Consider the following 17,332-nt stretch of genomic DNA (forward strand, 5'->3'; position numbering starts at 1 on the left):
AATTCCCATGCTCCTAACCACGAAGCTTACAACCTAATCTAAGAGAAAACAAAAAAAAAAAAATCAATCATTCTCAATATGTAAACAATTAATAAGAAACATTCAATATGTGAACGATTAAGAATAAACATTCATTAATCCCTTTTAGGCCATGGAATGAATAAAATTAACCCTGTAAAATAGAGTTAGCACACCCTAGAACAAATCTAGCATGCAAGAACATAGTTTAAGGCTCGAATACCAGTTATTGGGAACCCTATATTACTATGTTCCTTGGTACTGGATCATATAGGGTGCATGCGTTTATTCTTAAGGCTCTTTAGATCTATCATAATAGAAAACAATGGTCTCAAAAACCATTAAAAAGCTTAGACTTAGAGGTTTAGGAATACCTGTGATATGAATTTTCCCATATTGATTTCAATATGAAGGAGATGTTAAATTTGTGATAGTCATCGTAGATTTTGTCTACCCAATGATCTTTCACCTGATCTCTCCCTTCATGGAACTTAGCACAAGAGAAAGATGAGTCTCTCTCTCTTTCTCGCTCTCTCTCTCTTGAGGTTGGCTAGGGTTTGCTCTCTTTATGGAAGATGAATGAAAAAAAGACCAAAGCTTTAATTCCTAAGGGAGTATTTATAAGCTTCCTTCTGAGCTTTAGTGACTGAAGTCCAAAATGGACACATGTCACCTTGTCTAGCCCACTTGGATTATAATTCATTAATTAACCATATTAGACTCTAATTAATTAATTAACTCGATCCAGAAAGTTCATTCATAATATATAATGCAACCTTATATTTTTTCCAAAACACCCTTATGAAACCAAGGTTTGGTTAATCTTAATTTTGATGATAACAAAACAAAGTTTAGAACTAATGATCATATTTCAAATGTGATTAGGCAAGACGATTTCCAAAGTGGCAATCACAAAGACAAATCAAGCCAAGGAGAAATCATGAAGAAGAAGACCACCTCAAAGAGAAGAGTTTTTCAAGACCAAAGCTTCATAAGATCTCTTTGTAAGATTTTTGGTGCACTAGGACTTTCATGCATTTCATTTTTTATTTATGCACCAAAATCATTCAAGAGTAATATTGTTTTAAATATCTTAAGAATTGGATGATTTCATGTTTTCAACTAAAACCTTGTGTTAAATGATTTTCAAACTTGTGTTAAAAGGTTTTAAGTTGAAAAAGGTTGGGTGTTGAGCCAAAAAATGGCTCAACCGGTTCAACCGGTAAACCGGTTGTGCTCGTCCGATCAAGGACCGGTTGAGGGAGGCCAAAAAGTTTATCTCTCTCCCAATGGCCTTCTCTTCCCGATCAATGTTGAACCTCAACCGGTTGAGGTCCGATTGAGGCCCAACGATCACTTGACAAACATTAAATGCTAACGACTAGTCAACCGGTCGACCCCTAGCTCAACCGGTCGAACCCCCAACGGCTAGTTTGGCTTTTTTTCTTCTATAAAAAGATTCCAATCTTCATTATTTCATGAGCTTAACCTTCCCAAATCTTTCTTGATTATATTTGAGCCTTGTAAGAGTATTTTTGAGTGCACCATTGTTTCAAAACTTGCATATCTTTAATGCACCATTCAATCCTAGTTTTTCTTGTATCATTTGAGCTTAAAGTTCTTATGCTAGGATTTTTGAGAGATCATTCATTTGTAAATCTTTAAGAGGAAGTTTTTCAAGTGTGAGGTATCACTTGAGGGGTTGTTCAAGAGTGGGATATCTCTTGAGAAGTGTAAAGGGTGCTTGGAGCCAAAAGTCCAAGAGGATGAATTGGAACCATAATCCAATTGTATTGCTTGAAGGCTTGGTTTGGAAGCCTTGGATTAGTGGAACCTCAAGCTCGGGATTGAATCTAGAGGAGAGTGGATGTAGGTCGGGTTGCGTCGAACCACTATAAACTCTTGTGTTTGCATTCTCTCTTCCCTACTCTTTAATTTATATGCAATTTTTTATATATTGATTATTATATACTTGCATATAATTGTCTCTTGCATACACTTGTTTAAATTTGCAAAAAGAGACCATCACCCTATTCACCCCCCCTCTAGGGTGATTATCATAGGTTGGATTAGCCTCAAATTCCTAACAACCCTTATACACACTTTTAAACTATAAACCCAAAACCCATCAAATAAAGGTGTCACCATGTAATCAAAGCTCGAGCAGGGACTATGAGGACTCATAGGAAAATTCAAGCTCCCTCATAATTCAATTCTGAAGTTGACTTGGCACTCCACTAAAAAGAGTCAATTGCGTTCCACTATCCTATGTAATTACAATGAGACAAAGTTAGAGTTTATGACCTACTATCTATTACATGAAGATCCCTATGAAGTGATACCTATAATTTAAAAAGGTAGTGTTATCAACCTTTTAAGATTAACTCTCTAATCATTGAGTTGCAAATCCTCCTATTATGTGATCAATTAACATACTTTAACTCACAAAGAGCATATGTCAAATTTTACTAAAGGAATTACTATGGTCATAATTTTATTGATCATAAGTCCTTAAAATCACCCAATGGGACACACTATTTCAATCCCAATAAATATTATGAAATCTTTATTGGAAATATTTGTTGTCATTAGTCTCTATCAATAATGACCCAATTTATAGGGAATATGTGACCACCTTAAGGTCTCACCCATAAATCAAAGTCTCATGTTGATTTCAACATAAGCTCAATATCCTCTCAAGGTTGAGACTTTATGTAATATAGTAGTTTGATGAATCATGACTACCTGATAGCTTATGTCACGATTCATTGTAAGTCCTGTCTAATGTGTAACCATTCACACTAGTGCACACACCATGGGAAAATCATCTTGATGACCAAGATAAGTCATCCCTCTAATTAAGAGGTTGTAAACTACAATCTCTACTGGATTGCCTAAGTCCATGACCCAACTATGAACTACTTATCATCTTGTAAGAAACCCATGATTAAGATCTTCTATACAACTCCTAATGCACCAAAGTCATGTACAATGCAAGTGATTTGAGTGTGAATGATCATATAACCATTAATGAAAAAATGATACTACAAGGGAATCAAAATCATAAATAAATAACTTTATTAATGAATATAAATCCATTACATTATTTCATGCTTTCTAGGATTCTATCCCAACACATAAAATGTTCACAACTAGATTATGGACTTAGACAATCCATTTAAGGTTGTAGTGCATTATCTTCTATCTTGGAAGAATAACTTATCTTGGTCATCGATATGGGTTTCTCGTGGTTAGTGCACTAGTGTATATGATCTAGGTAAGGCCTACAATGATTCATAACATTGACTATCAGATAATCATTAAATTATCAAGTTACTATGTGTTAGGATAAAACCTTAAAAGCATAACATAATGTAACAAATTTAGAATTTATTATATATTTAATTATATTCTAATTGCACTTTTATCTATCCTTGTTATGTGCATTATTCTTTATAAGTGTTATGACCCGCATCTCATGCATTTTATATGATTTGGTTGTCTTAGGAGTTGCACGAATAATCCAAGTCATGAGTTCCTTGCAACTAGATGATTTGTTCACAACCAATTTGTTGACTTAGATAATCCATTAGAGGTTTTAGTGCACTACCTCCTAATTAGAATGATGGTTGATTTTAGCCATCGGGATAGGGTTCCGATGGTGAGGACATTAATGTGTACAACTATACCTTGGATAGTATTTATAGTGAGTTGTGACGTAAGGTTATTAGATTGTTATGACTTCACCAACTTGTTATGTTTTATTGTTTCAACCTTGAGAGAATATTGAGCTTATGCTAAAGTTAGTAGTGACTTTGACCTATGGATGAGATTTTAAAGTGATCATATATTCCTTATGGATTGAGTCACTATTGATGAAAGTTGATAACAACAAGTATGGAAATACCACACTCAGATCGGTGAAGAGTGATCCTACACACCCCCAATTATAGATTCCTTAATAGAACTTAAACACATGCAGGAATAAACATATAAGCCATAAGGAGGGAAATTCATTCATCTTGTTTCCCCCCAGATTGCTATGTCTTCTTCTTTTTGGGCATACTTGCCAAGTCCAGTTCCTCTCAGTCTCTCGATTTCGCCAGGTCTCTATTCCGATGAAAGCTCAACCGGAACTACAAACGCTAGATTCAAGTCCTTTATCTCATGGACTTTGAGGCAATGTGTGTTTAGGTAAATTATGGTCATAGTAGTTATTTAATTGAAACTTGAAATAAACTCTTTTATAAGCTAGAACATATTAGTTGATCACACAATAAGAAGATTTATAACTTTAGGATAGTAGAGGTAATCTTGAAAAATTGATAACTTTCACCTTATTAGATCATAAACACTAGTTCATTGGGAGATTGTATATCATAGATAATAAGTCATGAACATGAATACTTAGTGTCTCGTTATAATTTAAATAAACTATTAGAGTATGACTCATTGTAGTGAGATGATGAGTCAACTTTAGAATTGGATTATAAAGGAGCTTATATTTTCTTATAAGTCCCAATGGTTCATATTCAAGCCTATATACCTTGATGGCATGATTTTATGAGGATTTGATTAGCTTTGGTTTTCTTATATGCATAAAGGGCATTTTAGTAATTAGGTAAGGATGTACAAAAATTAGTGAACAACATCTTTGGACAAGGCTAATTGGAGTCTTGTTGGATTAATTAATTAATTAAGATTCGTTTTGGGTTAAATTAAGTGGCTCAAGCCTAAGATGAGTTCAAGTTACTTAAGTCTAATGAGACCCATATAAATCTATGAGGGTTGAGGTTTCGGTCTTCTTTCACTATCATTCTCCTTACATTCTAGAGAGAGCGAGCATTGTAGGGAATCCCATATTTCTTTGTTCCATATCACAAACTCAAGTTAGATTCATGAAACTTTTCCTCAACTTCTAAATCCTAAGTAATGGGAGCAAAAATAACATTTTTAACAATCAAATTATTTGGTTTTGTTCATTAGAAAATTTTACTTGTGATGTTCATATAATTTAATTTGTTTCTTGCATTCTTAATTATTGAATTTGTAAAAAAGAAACAGAAAATAACACCCGATTCACCATCTCTTTATGATTTACCTTAGATTGATTAGCACATAAATCTAACAATATATATTATTTTATTTTATTTATTAGAAAATAATTATTTTAGTAGGTCAATTATATTAAATTAGAATATTTTATTACATCATTTAAAAAAAATAGAATAAATAAAATAAAATAATAATGAATAAATAAAATATAATAATAATATTGCAAAAAAATATATTTCATATATATATATATATCATAAAAATATATAAATATATTATTTTTCATAATAATATATTTCACACGACAATTACATCATAGGAATTTTTAATTATATTTATTTTTAATGTTTTTGCAAAAAAGTGAAATTAAACAAGATTTTATAAATTTTGTTTTTTAAAATAATATCTATTTTTTTTTACCTATATTTCCCAGAGATAATTAACATATGAAAAAAAAAAAAAAAAAAAACTTACTTTTGTTGACTCAAAGAAAATCCCAGATTGAATCCAGATGGATCAATCCTCGTGAATATCTCACTGCAATAAGGGCGTCTTTTTGGTTTCTGGATTTCGTGAAGATGGCTTTTGTATTGTTGAGACCCACCACGGCAACAGTCTCATTTCCTCTAAAACTAAAGCACCCCACCTCAAATTCCAGAAACATGGCCATTAAAATCATCAACAGCAGCAGCAATACTACTAGTACTGGCGATAACGGTAACAGGAAGCTTCCCATATTGTTATTTGACATCATGGACACTATTGTTAGAGACCCTTTCTACCATGATGTCCCTGTCTTCTTCAGGTATTCTCTTTTTAACTCTTTTTATTTCTTGGTTTTTGTTTTACTGTTTTTTGTGTTGTGATTCTAGAGTTCTAGTTCCAATTGGATTATGTGAAATTGGGATTCCATTTCTGTGGAACCAAACATCACTGAAGGAAAATGGATATGGGTTTTGTATATTTTTGGCTTCATTGTTTGTGTGTGGAGTTGTAGCCAATTCCATGGTTTTCTTGCATTTGACAAGATGGTTTTTTCCCATTTTTATTTTAATTGTTTTATCTTTTGGTTTTGATTTTTGTTTTTGTTTTTTTTTTCCCTGTTGTAATCTATTTCCAATTAGATTATGTAGAATTAGAATCCCATTTCTGTGGAAACAAACACCACTGAAGACAAATGCATATGGGTTTTTCATGTTTTTGGTTTTCATGTTTTATTTTACCTGTTCTATCTTTTGACTTTTGTTTTTTTTTATTTTTTTATTTATTTTTATTTTTTTTGTCCATACCATTTTTCATTGCTGTTCCAATTAGATTATGTAGAATTGAAATTCCATTTCTTTGGAGCCAAACAAATCTGAGGGAAAATGCATATGGGTTTTTTTCACACCCATGGTTTTCATTGTGTGTATGTGGATTTACTGTTGTAGCTTTGGTGTTTTTTTGCCTTTGGTAGATGGGTTTTCCCTAAATTTTACTTGTAGTTTCTTTTGATCTATTATTTTGATTTTGATTTTTGATTTATTTTTCATACCATTTTCTGTTATAATTCTAGTTCCAATTTGATTATGTAGAATTGGAATATTGTATCTGTGCAATCCGACACTGATGAAGGAAAATGTTGAAACCCACGTGATAAGGTCATTGGTTCAAATTAATGTCATGATGCTGTTTGGGTTTTCTTTTGACTTTATGGTGATATTTTTTTTCCCATTTTATATTTCTGTATATGAAATATACAGAAATATTAGGTCACCTGTGAGCTTTGCATAGGATATAACTTAAATAGAGGTTATTGATGAAAAAGGATTGTAGGGCAGATGCAAAATTGATTGAACATTTGGATTTTTGTGAATTGAGTGAGTTGTTTGTATTTATCAAGATGGATGAGGTAGTTACTTGAGAATTGAGATATTCTTTGTAAATTTACCCTGTAGCCATGATTTAATTCGTAGTTATGGTAACTAGTTATTTGCTACAAGGCACCTATTCATCTTAGACCTTTTTGTCCAGTTTTATTTTCTTACCATCTAGTCCATTCAACTTATTGTAAAACCCCCTATAGTTCTATCCATGTACTTAGCCAGCATTTGTAGGCTCAGTAACTTGTATTCTGACTAGTTTGGTGACTTGCTCGACAAATGGTACACTACAATCTTTTAGAAACTTTCTTTTTATTGTTTTAGATGGGATGAAAGATAAGAAAATCTTCATTATAGTAATATTTACATATCAGAATTTATGCTTTTGCAGGAATTATTAGAGAAAAAATAGACCATGTCGATGAATGTTCACTTGCAAAAGGTATACACCTCAAATAAATTATTGCAATTTGTAAGATAATGGGATAACAATCATTGTTTTATATAATTAGAGGAAACTACAAATGCTGTTTACCCCTTTGAAATCAAGTTTGAGGCACTGTTTTAACCCTTTGTGTCTGTTGGTTTTTCCAGCTTGTACTTTTCTATAGGCAGGAAAATAATACTTCATTGGGGGATGTTAGGCTTGATAGACCTGCAGATGGCATAACACCATCCTTGTATTGCCTTTATATTTGAGGTCCTAATGCTGTTTGTGATACAAGTAAGTTATTATCAAATAAGATATCTAGGTGCAATAAACATCCCATGGAAGTGATTAGTGAATATTACAACCCGACTCATATGTTACCGATTTAACTTTTCTATAGTGTTTTGATTGAGAGACTTTAATTAGTATGGGGAAGTGGTCTTGGAGATTTGCAACTGAAAGAAACCCTCTTTGGAAATAGGTAATTGTTGGAAAGTATGGGCAAGAAGATGAGGGTTGGTGCACAAATGGGGTGAGAGAGAGGTATGGAGTGGGGGTTTGGAAGGCAATCAAAAATGGTTGGGAGGATCTCAAAGTTAGAATGCGTTTCAAGGTTGGTTCTAGAAATAGGGTGAAGTTCTGGAAGGATAGATGGTGTGGGGATGTGCCATTGAGGGATGCTTTCTTGAACCTTTTTTCTATAGCTTCCTCTAAAGATGCTCGGGTGGATGATGCTTGGGATGGTGGTAGCTGGAATCCTAGGTTTATTAGACAACTGAATGATTGAGAGCTGGAGGAGGTAGACATCTTCTTTGAGAGGCTGTATGATCATTCGATTTCTATGGATATTGGGGATTCAATGGAGTGGGTTGACACAAAGAGTGGTATTTTTTTTATGTTAAGTCCTTCTCCTCCTTGGCTGGTAGGGGAGTGGACCCTTTCCCTCACAGTATAGTCTGGAACTCTTGGGTCCCTGTTAGAGTCAACTTCTTTGCTTGGGAGGCAACTTGGGCCAAGATTTTGACTCTAAATCAGCTCAAAAAGAGGGGGTGGAAGTTGCCTAATAGATGCTACATGTGCAAAGAGGAAGAAGAAACGAGTGTTCATATTCTTCTTCATTGCCCGAAAGCTTGTATTTTGTGGCAACTTATTTTTTCTTTATTTGGTGTACAATGGGTGATGCACTCTTCGGTGAGAGGCTTACTCTTGAGTTGGGGAAATTTTCCTGTTGGTAGAAAAAGGAAAAAGGCTTGGAAGGTTACTCCGTTATGCCTTTTTTGGTCTATTTAGAGGGAAAGAAATAGGAGAACCTTTGGGAATTGTGAATGTTAAGATCATTCTTTAAAAAGTTCTTTTTTGTATCTATTTTGGGATTGGGTAAGATTGTATATTGGGGATGGCTCCTTGTCGATACTTTATTTTGTAGATTGGTTAGGAGATCCGTAAGGTGTGGTTGTTTTTGTGTGTCTGTGCCTTTTTGTTTTTTGTTTCCTTGTATACATCGTGTATATTTTTCTTTTTAATACAATTACTTTTACCTACCAAAAAAAAAAAAACAAAAGAGACTTTAATTAGTGGAATGTTTGTTGTGTTTTGCTTAATCCTAATTTCATTTCTTGAGGGATGGAAAATTGTTCTACGTTATTCTTTCTGAATTTCTGATTGCAGTCTAGTCAAATTCCATATATCCAACACAAAATTAGTGTTGTACATTTTAGGACTTTGGTGTTGCGTAGTGTGTTTTGTTTAGAAAAGAAAATTCTAAGAACTAAATTTTATTCCTAAATTTTAGATATTGGAAAGAGGAAGAGTTTTTTTTTTTTTTTTTCCCTATGCTTCAAGTTCTTTTGTAACTTCAACTAGTGATAGGAAAACAGAAGTTATAATTGTAATTTAATCTTTAAGCAGCTGTTGTTGAATTTTGATCTGTTGGCCTAAAAAACATTATAATCCTGTCATGATTTTCCCAGATTTCATGTTTACTTAGAAGTTTTTTTGGTTTTGTGGATTGACTGGTGTTGGCTTCATTCTTATCACCATCAGTATTTACTTGGACTGGAAGTCATTGTTTAGATGATCAAGTTGAATTTTCCTGTTCAGAATGCCTATGGAGGAACTATTAGAATGCAAGCATCCAACTGCATGGATCGAGTTTGAAAAGGGACTGATTAATGAGGTATACTTAGAAACAATGTTACGTAATTTTTCCTAGGACTTTTACTACTTAATACTTGTTATTTGAGTCTAGGATTTAGGCGCCTTCCAGATTAGGAATTTCCAAGAAAATACCAAAAAAAAAAAAGAGAGAGAGAGAGAGAAGAAAATGGCATTGAATGAAAGTTTTATAAGCCTAATAAACATTAATTTTCTTAGGCTATGCTTGGTTTTCGGAAAATTTGAGGTACAATGCGAGGAAAAGAAAATAGAGAGAAAAAGTAAAAGAATAAAAAATGTGAAGAAAAATAAAAATAGATTTAAAGTTAATAAATTATTTTATATGCTACTTCAAACTCATTTGACATAATTTCCCTTTTCCATGTAAAAATTAAATAATTTAAAAATGCATAAATCTTGAGTGCAATTTAAGAGAAGAATGAAAATTTCTTGTTATTTCTATTGAGAAAAAATAGGAAGATAGACGCCTGATTATATACAACTATGTGTTACGTATAAAAAAAAAAATACAACTATATGTTGAATTCTAGCTACAAAATAGGAACTAACAAAATCTACAACTAACTTCCCTTAAACTAGGGACAAACTATATTAAAATACAAATAAGTAAAACTAAATTATCCTAACTATTTTTGCACTAAAGTAGATCTTCTGTCATCTTCAACACTTCTCCTCAAGCTAGTTCAAAGATATCTATCATTCCTTGCTTGTTAATTAAGCAATTAAACATCCCTTTATGAAGTCTCTTGGACAGAACATTTACTAATTGTTCTTTAGTAGGTACCTAAGGCATGCAGATCAGTCCAGCTTCTGGCTTTTCCTTGACAAAGTAACGACTCACTTCAACATGCTTAGTTCTGTCATGTTGAACTGGATTATGAGCTATGTTAATAATTGCCTTGTTATCACAATAGAGTTTCATTTTAGGTCTTCAAGCAATTTCTTTAACCAAAGAAGTTCACAAGTACCATGAGTAGTTGCTCTGAACTTAGCTTCAACACTGCTTCTTGTAATAACAGATTGTTTCTTACTCCTCCAAGTCACTAGGTTTCCTTTTACAAAAGAATGGTAATCTAAAGTAGATCTCTTATCTGTTGTGCTACTAGCCCAAAACTAACATCAGTGTAGGCTTCAATTTTAAGGCTATTGTTACTTTTAAACATTAAGGCTTTTCTTGGACTCCCTTTTAGGTACTTAAGAACCCCACAGGCTACCTCAAGGTGTTGTTCATTTGGAGAATGCATGAATTGGCTCACAACACTCACTAAATAAGCTATATCTGGTCGAGTATGAGAGTGATATATCAGTTTTCCCACAAGCTTCTGATAGCATTCTTTGTTAGCACGCTTACTCCCTTTTAGTAACCCTAATTTTCAAGTAGGATCAATTGGAATCTTCGCTAGTTTACATCCTAGCAATCCAATTTCTATGAGCAAATCTATTGTATACTTCCTTTGTGACACAAAAATTACTTCTTTTGATCTAGCAAACTCCATTCCCAAGAAGTACTGCAAGGTTCCCAAATCCTTAATCTCAAATTCTTTAGCTAAAAAATTATTCAATCTCTCTAATTCAGCTAGATTATCTCTAGTAAGGATGATATCATCTACGCGCATTCTTAGTATAACAAGCTTGCCATCACTAGAATGATTGTAGAAAAGAGTCTGATCTACATGGCTTTGTTTGTACTCGTGACTTCTAATAGACTTAGCAAATCTGTCAAACCGCTCTTTGTGACTATTTTGGTCCATAAAGTGATTTTTTCAGCCTATACAACTTTTCACTTCTAAATCTTCTTTCAAAACTTGGAGGATAGGTCATATAAACTTCTTCCTCTTGATCTTCTATAATCTGTTGAAGAAACTAGATTGCAAACAAGTCATTGGTCTTTGGAAAGAACCAAGTCTGATACCATGAATATAGCTCAAGAGAAGAATGAAAAAATTCTTAATATTTTCATTAAGAAAAAATAGGAATACAAATGCCTATTTATGTACAACTATGTGCTAAATTCTAGCTATAAAATTGGAATTAACAAACTCTACATCTAACTTCCTATGAACTTGGGGGGGAAACTTTTTTAAAATACAAATAAATAAAACTGAATTATCATAACTATTTCTTCACTAAAGTAGAATAAAACTAATTCCTAAACTTTTAGAAGTTCTAACAAATTTCTAACTAGTTTTAATTATATTTTATTTTCTTTCATATTTTTCATAGAGAAATCAAATATGAGAAAATCATTTCCTTAGTTTTTTTTTTCTTTTCCTTGCTACTTTTTGGGAACCAAATATACCTGAAAGTACTAAGAAAAGGGAAAAAAAAAAAGTTAAGGGAAATGGTTCTCATGTTTGGATATCATGAAAAAAGGTAAGGAAAATAAAAATATTACGAAAAAGAGAAGGGAAGATGCTAAAAGATTTTTGTCCACATTTCCTTTAAATAAAGTTGAGGAAAGCTTAGGGAAAGTGCATTTCTCAACAATTTAATTTTCTTTTTTTCAACTTTTCCATCAACATCCAAATAAGAGAAAAATTTTGTAAGTTTTTCTTATCATTCTCTTCTCTTTAGGTTTCCTTTCTATTTCCTTTTCCTCAAACTTTTCAGAAACCTAAGATAGCCTTTGTCTTTGTCTCTCTCGCTGTTACATATTTCTAGACAAGATGATGGGAGGATTTCTTTTTTCTCTTTGAAAAAGAATTTATTCTTGTAAGACAAAGTGAAGAAATATATATGACCAAGTATATAAAGGCATGAAATTGTACTACATAAAGAAAAGAAAATCATGTATACTTATTTAAATATAGGTTATAGAAGCTAGGTTGGGCCACTAAAAAGGTTGTCACTTTCGCTTAGGGTCTGAATGTTGGGTTGATAGATATAAATTATTAATCAATCACCACTAACTTGTTTGAGACTTGACAATCATGGACCGAATGTTCTAATCATAAATTATTCAAGCAGATTCACACACAGTTGGAATGATGCATCCCAAACTTCGAAAAAATATCATGTATGTAAATCACTTAAAGTAAATATTAAAAAAAGTTCCACTATCCGCATATACAATTTATTTGTTGGCCATTTTAGACCCATTGAGGATCCTCTAGTTTTACATATACAAAGATGAAGCCCCATGAAAGTTAATGGGTGACTTCCTCATTGTAGATTCTCGAAATATACATACATATATATATCAGTGGGGTGAACTTACTGTGCACATCCAATCTGTATTGAGTTAGTCAATGGGATATGGTTATTATATGGTAATAATCAGTTTTTGATTACCAGGTCAAAAGTTACTATCCTCTTTATGTTTTTGGTCCAATTGTGGGTTACCTGACTAGATTTTTGCCAGTTGCACTTACCCACAGAACTCTCAAGCTACCTACTTGAAATTGGAATGTCCTAAAATACCACAATTCTACCTGTGTTTTTCAGCTCCTTAGGATATATATGACAATATCCTGAGAGGATGTGGTAACAATCATCAAAATCTAAGTTTCTTCAACTTTTTAAGTACTTGGGAGGCATGTTATTCTTGTTTCTTTTTGTAAATCTTCTTATACAATCTCATTTGGTTATCTTAATATGTCATTGGTTCTTGTTTTCTGTTTACGTTAATTTTGTTCATTATCTTTCTTGCCTTTCAGACTGAGTTAGCCAGAAAATTCTTTAAGGATGGGCGGGATTTTGATTTGGAAGGTAGGTGAGAATCTTTTACATGAATTTAGTTTCTTAGTGTAAATCACATTAGTGTCAACTATCATTAGCATATTCTTGACAATGCCTGCAAATTTCTCTGAATTATAACATGATCTCTTGTGGAAATTATGAAAGTAGTCATGCTATTCGTTTCACTGTAATGTTTTTATTTGTTCTTTTTGACCCATTTTGCACTCTGAGAACCCTTTCTGCAAATCTTCTGTTTATTTAAACATATCTGTTGTCGCTTGGTATTTGTTAATGAACAGTAATGAGAGTAGTTCACGTTGGGTTTTCTACTTTCTAGTAGTCATCTTCTCGATTAGTTGATAAAGGTTCCATGCAGCAATAATCATGTCTAATAACTGCGAACTTTGCTATTTTTACTTGTCAGCAACTACTAGAGACTTCTATACATCAATTCCAATTTCACTTCCTTGTTCGTCAGCCATCATAAAATGCAGGTGTTAACTGCAATCTATTTTGCTTGGTTCACACAATCCTGCAATAGGATGGCGGTGCTGCAAGTGACTTAAGATGCTCTTTTTCTTGGGGCCTGCATGTTGCTAACCAAGAACCGGTTCATTTAGCCAATCAAGAGGCTAAATATGTAGTATCCTTTGATTACCTTCTTGAGGTGTTTAGTTCAGTCTTCACTTGTACTCTGGTTTGGTTTCCTTCATAAGATGTGTAGGTTATTTTGCTTACATTTAAAGGTGTAAACTTATTTGTGCTTTTTGATCAGTTTTTTGTAAATCGTGGAAGGATATCTCATCCATTGTACTCGCAATATTTGATGCTATCTTGTTTCTAATCAAAACAAAAATGGTGAAGGGCCCAAAGACCATTGAATGAGAGCTCTGACATGATGTGATAAATATGACTGTAATCCTCGGTATGCTCATACATATTTCTATTGATTTAGATAAACTCTGTCTACATATTTTTTATCACTGTGATTCTTTGTTGTCCTCTAAAGTAAACCTCAAACCTGAGGACAAATTACTTCATAGATTCTTCCATAATGTCATAATTTATTTAATATGTGGAACTAGTTTAGATAATTGTATGTCAAAACTATGGACATTAATTACATGCTTGGGAATAATCCTAAGTTTTTGTGTTGTTTATGATTAAAATTCATGCTTCTAACATATGATGTACAATCTTTTGTCCATGCTCTCTTTTTCCCTGATTCTGTAAAGGTAATGATTCTGTCTTTCTGTCTTTCCAGGCCTTAAAAATTGTATGAGGAGAGGATATTCATACATAGAAGGTGTTGAAGGATTGCTTCGTGGTTTAAAACAAAACAACTATGAAATGCATGCTTTCACCAACTATCCTATATGGTAAAATGAAATATAATTTCTTTTGACTACTTCTTGAGAAAAAGAGTGGTTTTTTATTGTTGGGAAATCTGGTTTTCTAGGTACGAAATGATTGAGGACAAGTTAAAGTTATCAACATTCTTATCTTGGACATTTTGTTCATGTACAATTGGTATGTTTTACGGTTTCATCTTGTTTACACATACTCTCTTGTGTTTAGAGTTCTATACTTATTTATCTATTTAAATATTTTTACGTGAAAAGACTGTAGTGGAATTCTACGATTGTGAGGGGAGTGTTCGTTTACTCAGAAATTTATTTCTATTGAATATGTTTATGTTCCAAAGGGCCAGCTGTCTGTCAGAAATAATTTCTTTTACTTTTCATTACAGGAAAGCGGAAGCCTGAGCCTGATTTCTACTTGGAAGTTTTGAGGCATCTTGATGTTGAGCCTGCAAGCTGTGTCTTCATCGATGACAGGTGATTTCCTATGATATTTTCTTAATTGATTGAAGCTAACTGCATTGGTTTCTTGATTTCATCTTTGAATCAGTTTTTCCCATGTTTTTATCTTTAACTTACATTCAATTCTATCAATACCCTTTTGTATCTCTGACCTACAATGGTGGTCCAAATTGATGGATCTTGACCCTTGCCTCTGTGTAGCTACCCTTTTATATTCAATCCATCTTGAACCCAATTGCAATGCGACCTTGTTTTTTTCCTAGTGTTTCGCTCTTGTAATCGTCTTCCCTATGCTCCTCTTTCTGTAATCAACTTGTAATTGCTGTAATTGTCTTCCCTTTGCTCCTCTTTCAGTAATCAAAACATTGGAAGCAAATTTGATAAATCAATTGGATATAACTAGTCCTGAAACTTCCCCAAAATCTTTAAAAACAGATCAAACTACTGATTTTCCCATAATATAGAGCTTACTGTTCAAAATAAGGAACTCAAAAACTTGAGCCACATTATTAAAATTATCAATATATTTATTAATGTTTACTTAGTGATTACCCATTAGACTTAAAGTTATGTTTGGTTCTCCAAAAGTTCGAGGGAAAGAAAGTAATCCTCAACTTTCCATACTTTTTCTTTTGAAAGGAAAAGAGGAAGGAAAATCTTTTAGCGTTTTGCCTTTTTTTTTTTCCCTCCAAACATAGCTTAAGAGCAATCACAACTCGTTTAAGCTTGATGATTACCGAGTTTTTGTCACCCATACCAGTTGATTTTGATATGAATTTAGTCGTGACTTTCATCTACCATGCCAGAATGAGAAACGTTGAAGCTGCCAAAGATGTTGGGATTGTTGGCCTGCATTTCAAGAATGCAGATTCTCTGCGTCAAGACCTCTCTCTACTAGGGATTGACATTTAAACGGATCAACAGGTTGGCGATGTAGATCCAGCCTAGCCTGCAGTCTAACGCCTTGGTTCGGGTTCTCTGAGTTCTGGCCAAGCTTCCAAAGTGACAGTCGCCTTGTGTTCTCTTCCTCATTACCTTGATTCTTTGAATGATTTAAAATTGTACCAATTCTCAAGATGTTACCATCGTTCCTGAGAAACGGTTTGTACTGTATCTTCCCTGTTTCGGGTGGGTTTGTGATCAGTTTGAGAGTAAGGGTGCTGGGAATCGTTTTCTGCTCAAGCTCTTTGAAGAAGATAATGGCGATTTGTATGGTGAAGCACATGGAATGAATTCATAATAATGATCTGAAATTTCGGTCTAGAGAAGCATTAGAAGGATAAGATGCAGACTGATTTGTTCCTATTGATGAGCAGGAATGAAATCAACCAGCTTAGTAGTTCTCTTTTGATCATTATTTAGATGAACTCTCAAAGTTGTTTCTGCAACATATGAGAGCAAGTACCTAGATGCCCTCAAGTACCAGTTTTTGAAAACAGTTTTTATGTTATTTTCAATAACAAAATTTTGCTTCGGAATTTAACTATGAAAAATAGTTTTTTCGTTATTTTTAGGGTGCCCTGGTACTAATTTTAATAAATATTTTTATTTTTTTTAATATTTGAATAATAAAAATTTTCAAATATTAGAAAAGTTAGAAACCCTTAATAAAATTACCGTTGGACAAACTCTTAGTTTTACATTTTAAATTTGTTTTTTAAAAATCAGATTGTTTTTAAAAGCTCAAAAGCCCAAATTCATTTTAAATTTTGTTAAATAAGTTTTTTTAAAAGTAGAATAATTAAGAGTGCACGAAACTTGAATTATTTTTAAAGGATTTTTATTTTGTAATTATTTTATGATTATATATATGTATATGAATAGATAAAAATAAAGTAATTAAAATTAATTTTGAAATAAGATCATTATACCATCAAAGAAATATATTATTTTTTTTTGTTTAATAACTTTTTTTTTTCAAGAAATTTAGGGTATATTTGATAACAGTTTTTAAAAATAATTTTGAAAAAAAATGTTAAGAACATTTTTTCAAAATATTTTTAAAAATTATTTTTATGCATAAAAATCATTTTGAAAAAAAAAAAAACATTTTTTAAAAATAGTTATTTAAAAATAATTTTTTTTATTATTTTTAAAAAATAAACTTTAAATATTTTTACAAAAAATGTATTATCAATATTTTGAATTGTTTCTCAAAAATACTTTACGAAATAATACCTTAAAACACTCTAAATTTCTTCTAGAAAAGAACAATATATTTTCAAAGTTTAGGGACATTCTATAATTAAGCAACACTTAAGGGAAGCCACTGTAAATTTTAAAGTTAGGGG

General features: G+C 32.4%; 1 protein-coding gene across 1 annotated transcript; it reads left to right on the forward strand.

The window, feature by feature from the left end:
- Positions 1-5,574: 5,574 nt before the first annotated feature.
- On the forward strand, positions 5,575-16,384 carry LOC117912909 (flavin mononucleotide hydrolase 1, chloroplatic). The gene is made up of 7 exons (XM_034827707.1): positions 5,575-5,878; positions 9,466-9,541; positions 13,197-13,248; positions 14,483-14,597; positions 14,678-14,748; positions 14,969-15,056; positions 15,848-16,384. Exons 1-7 carry the CDS (start codon positions 5,652-5,654, stop codon positions 15,951-15,953), a joined length of 735 nt encoding a protein of 244 aa, XP_034683598.1. The 5' UTR covers positions 5,575-5,651; the 3' UTR covers positions 15,954-16,384.
- The last annotated feature ends 948 nt before the right edge of the window (positions 16,385-17,332 follow it).

The sequence above is a fragment of the Vitis riparia genome, chromosome 4 (genome assembly GCF_004353265.1).
Source record: "Vitis riparia cultivar Riparia Gloire de Montpellier isolate 1030 chromosome 4, EGFV_Vit.rip_1.0, whole genome shotgun sequence".
NCBI classification, from domain to species: Eukaryota; Viridiplantae; Streptophyta; class Magnoliopsida; order Vitales; family Vitaceae; genus Vitis; species Vitis riparia.

Coding starts and splice junctions, on each gene's coding strand:
- LOC117912909 (XM_034827707.1), top strand. CDS start 5,652: ATGGCTTTTGTATTGTTGAGACCCACCACGGCAACAGTCTCATTTCCT. Junction 9,542..13,196: donor AAAAGGGACTGATTAATGAG/GTATACTTAGAA, acceptor CTTGCCTTTCAG/ACTGAGTTAGCCAGAAAATT. Junction 15,057..15,847: donor TGTGTCTTCATCGATGACAG/GTGATTTCCTAT, acceptor CTACCATGCCAG/AATGAGAAACGTTGAAGCTG.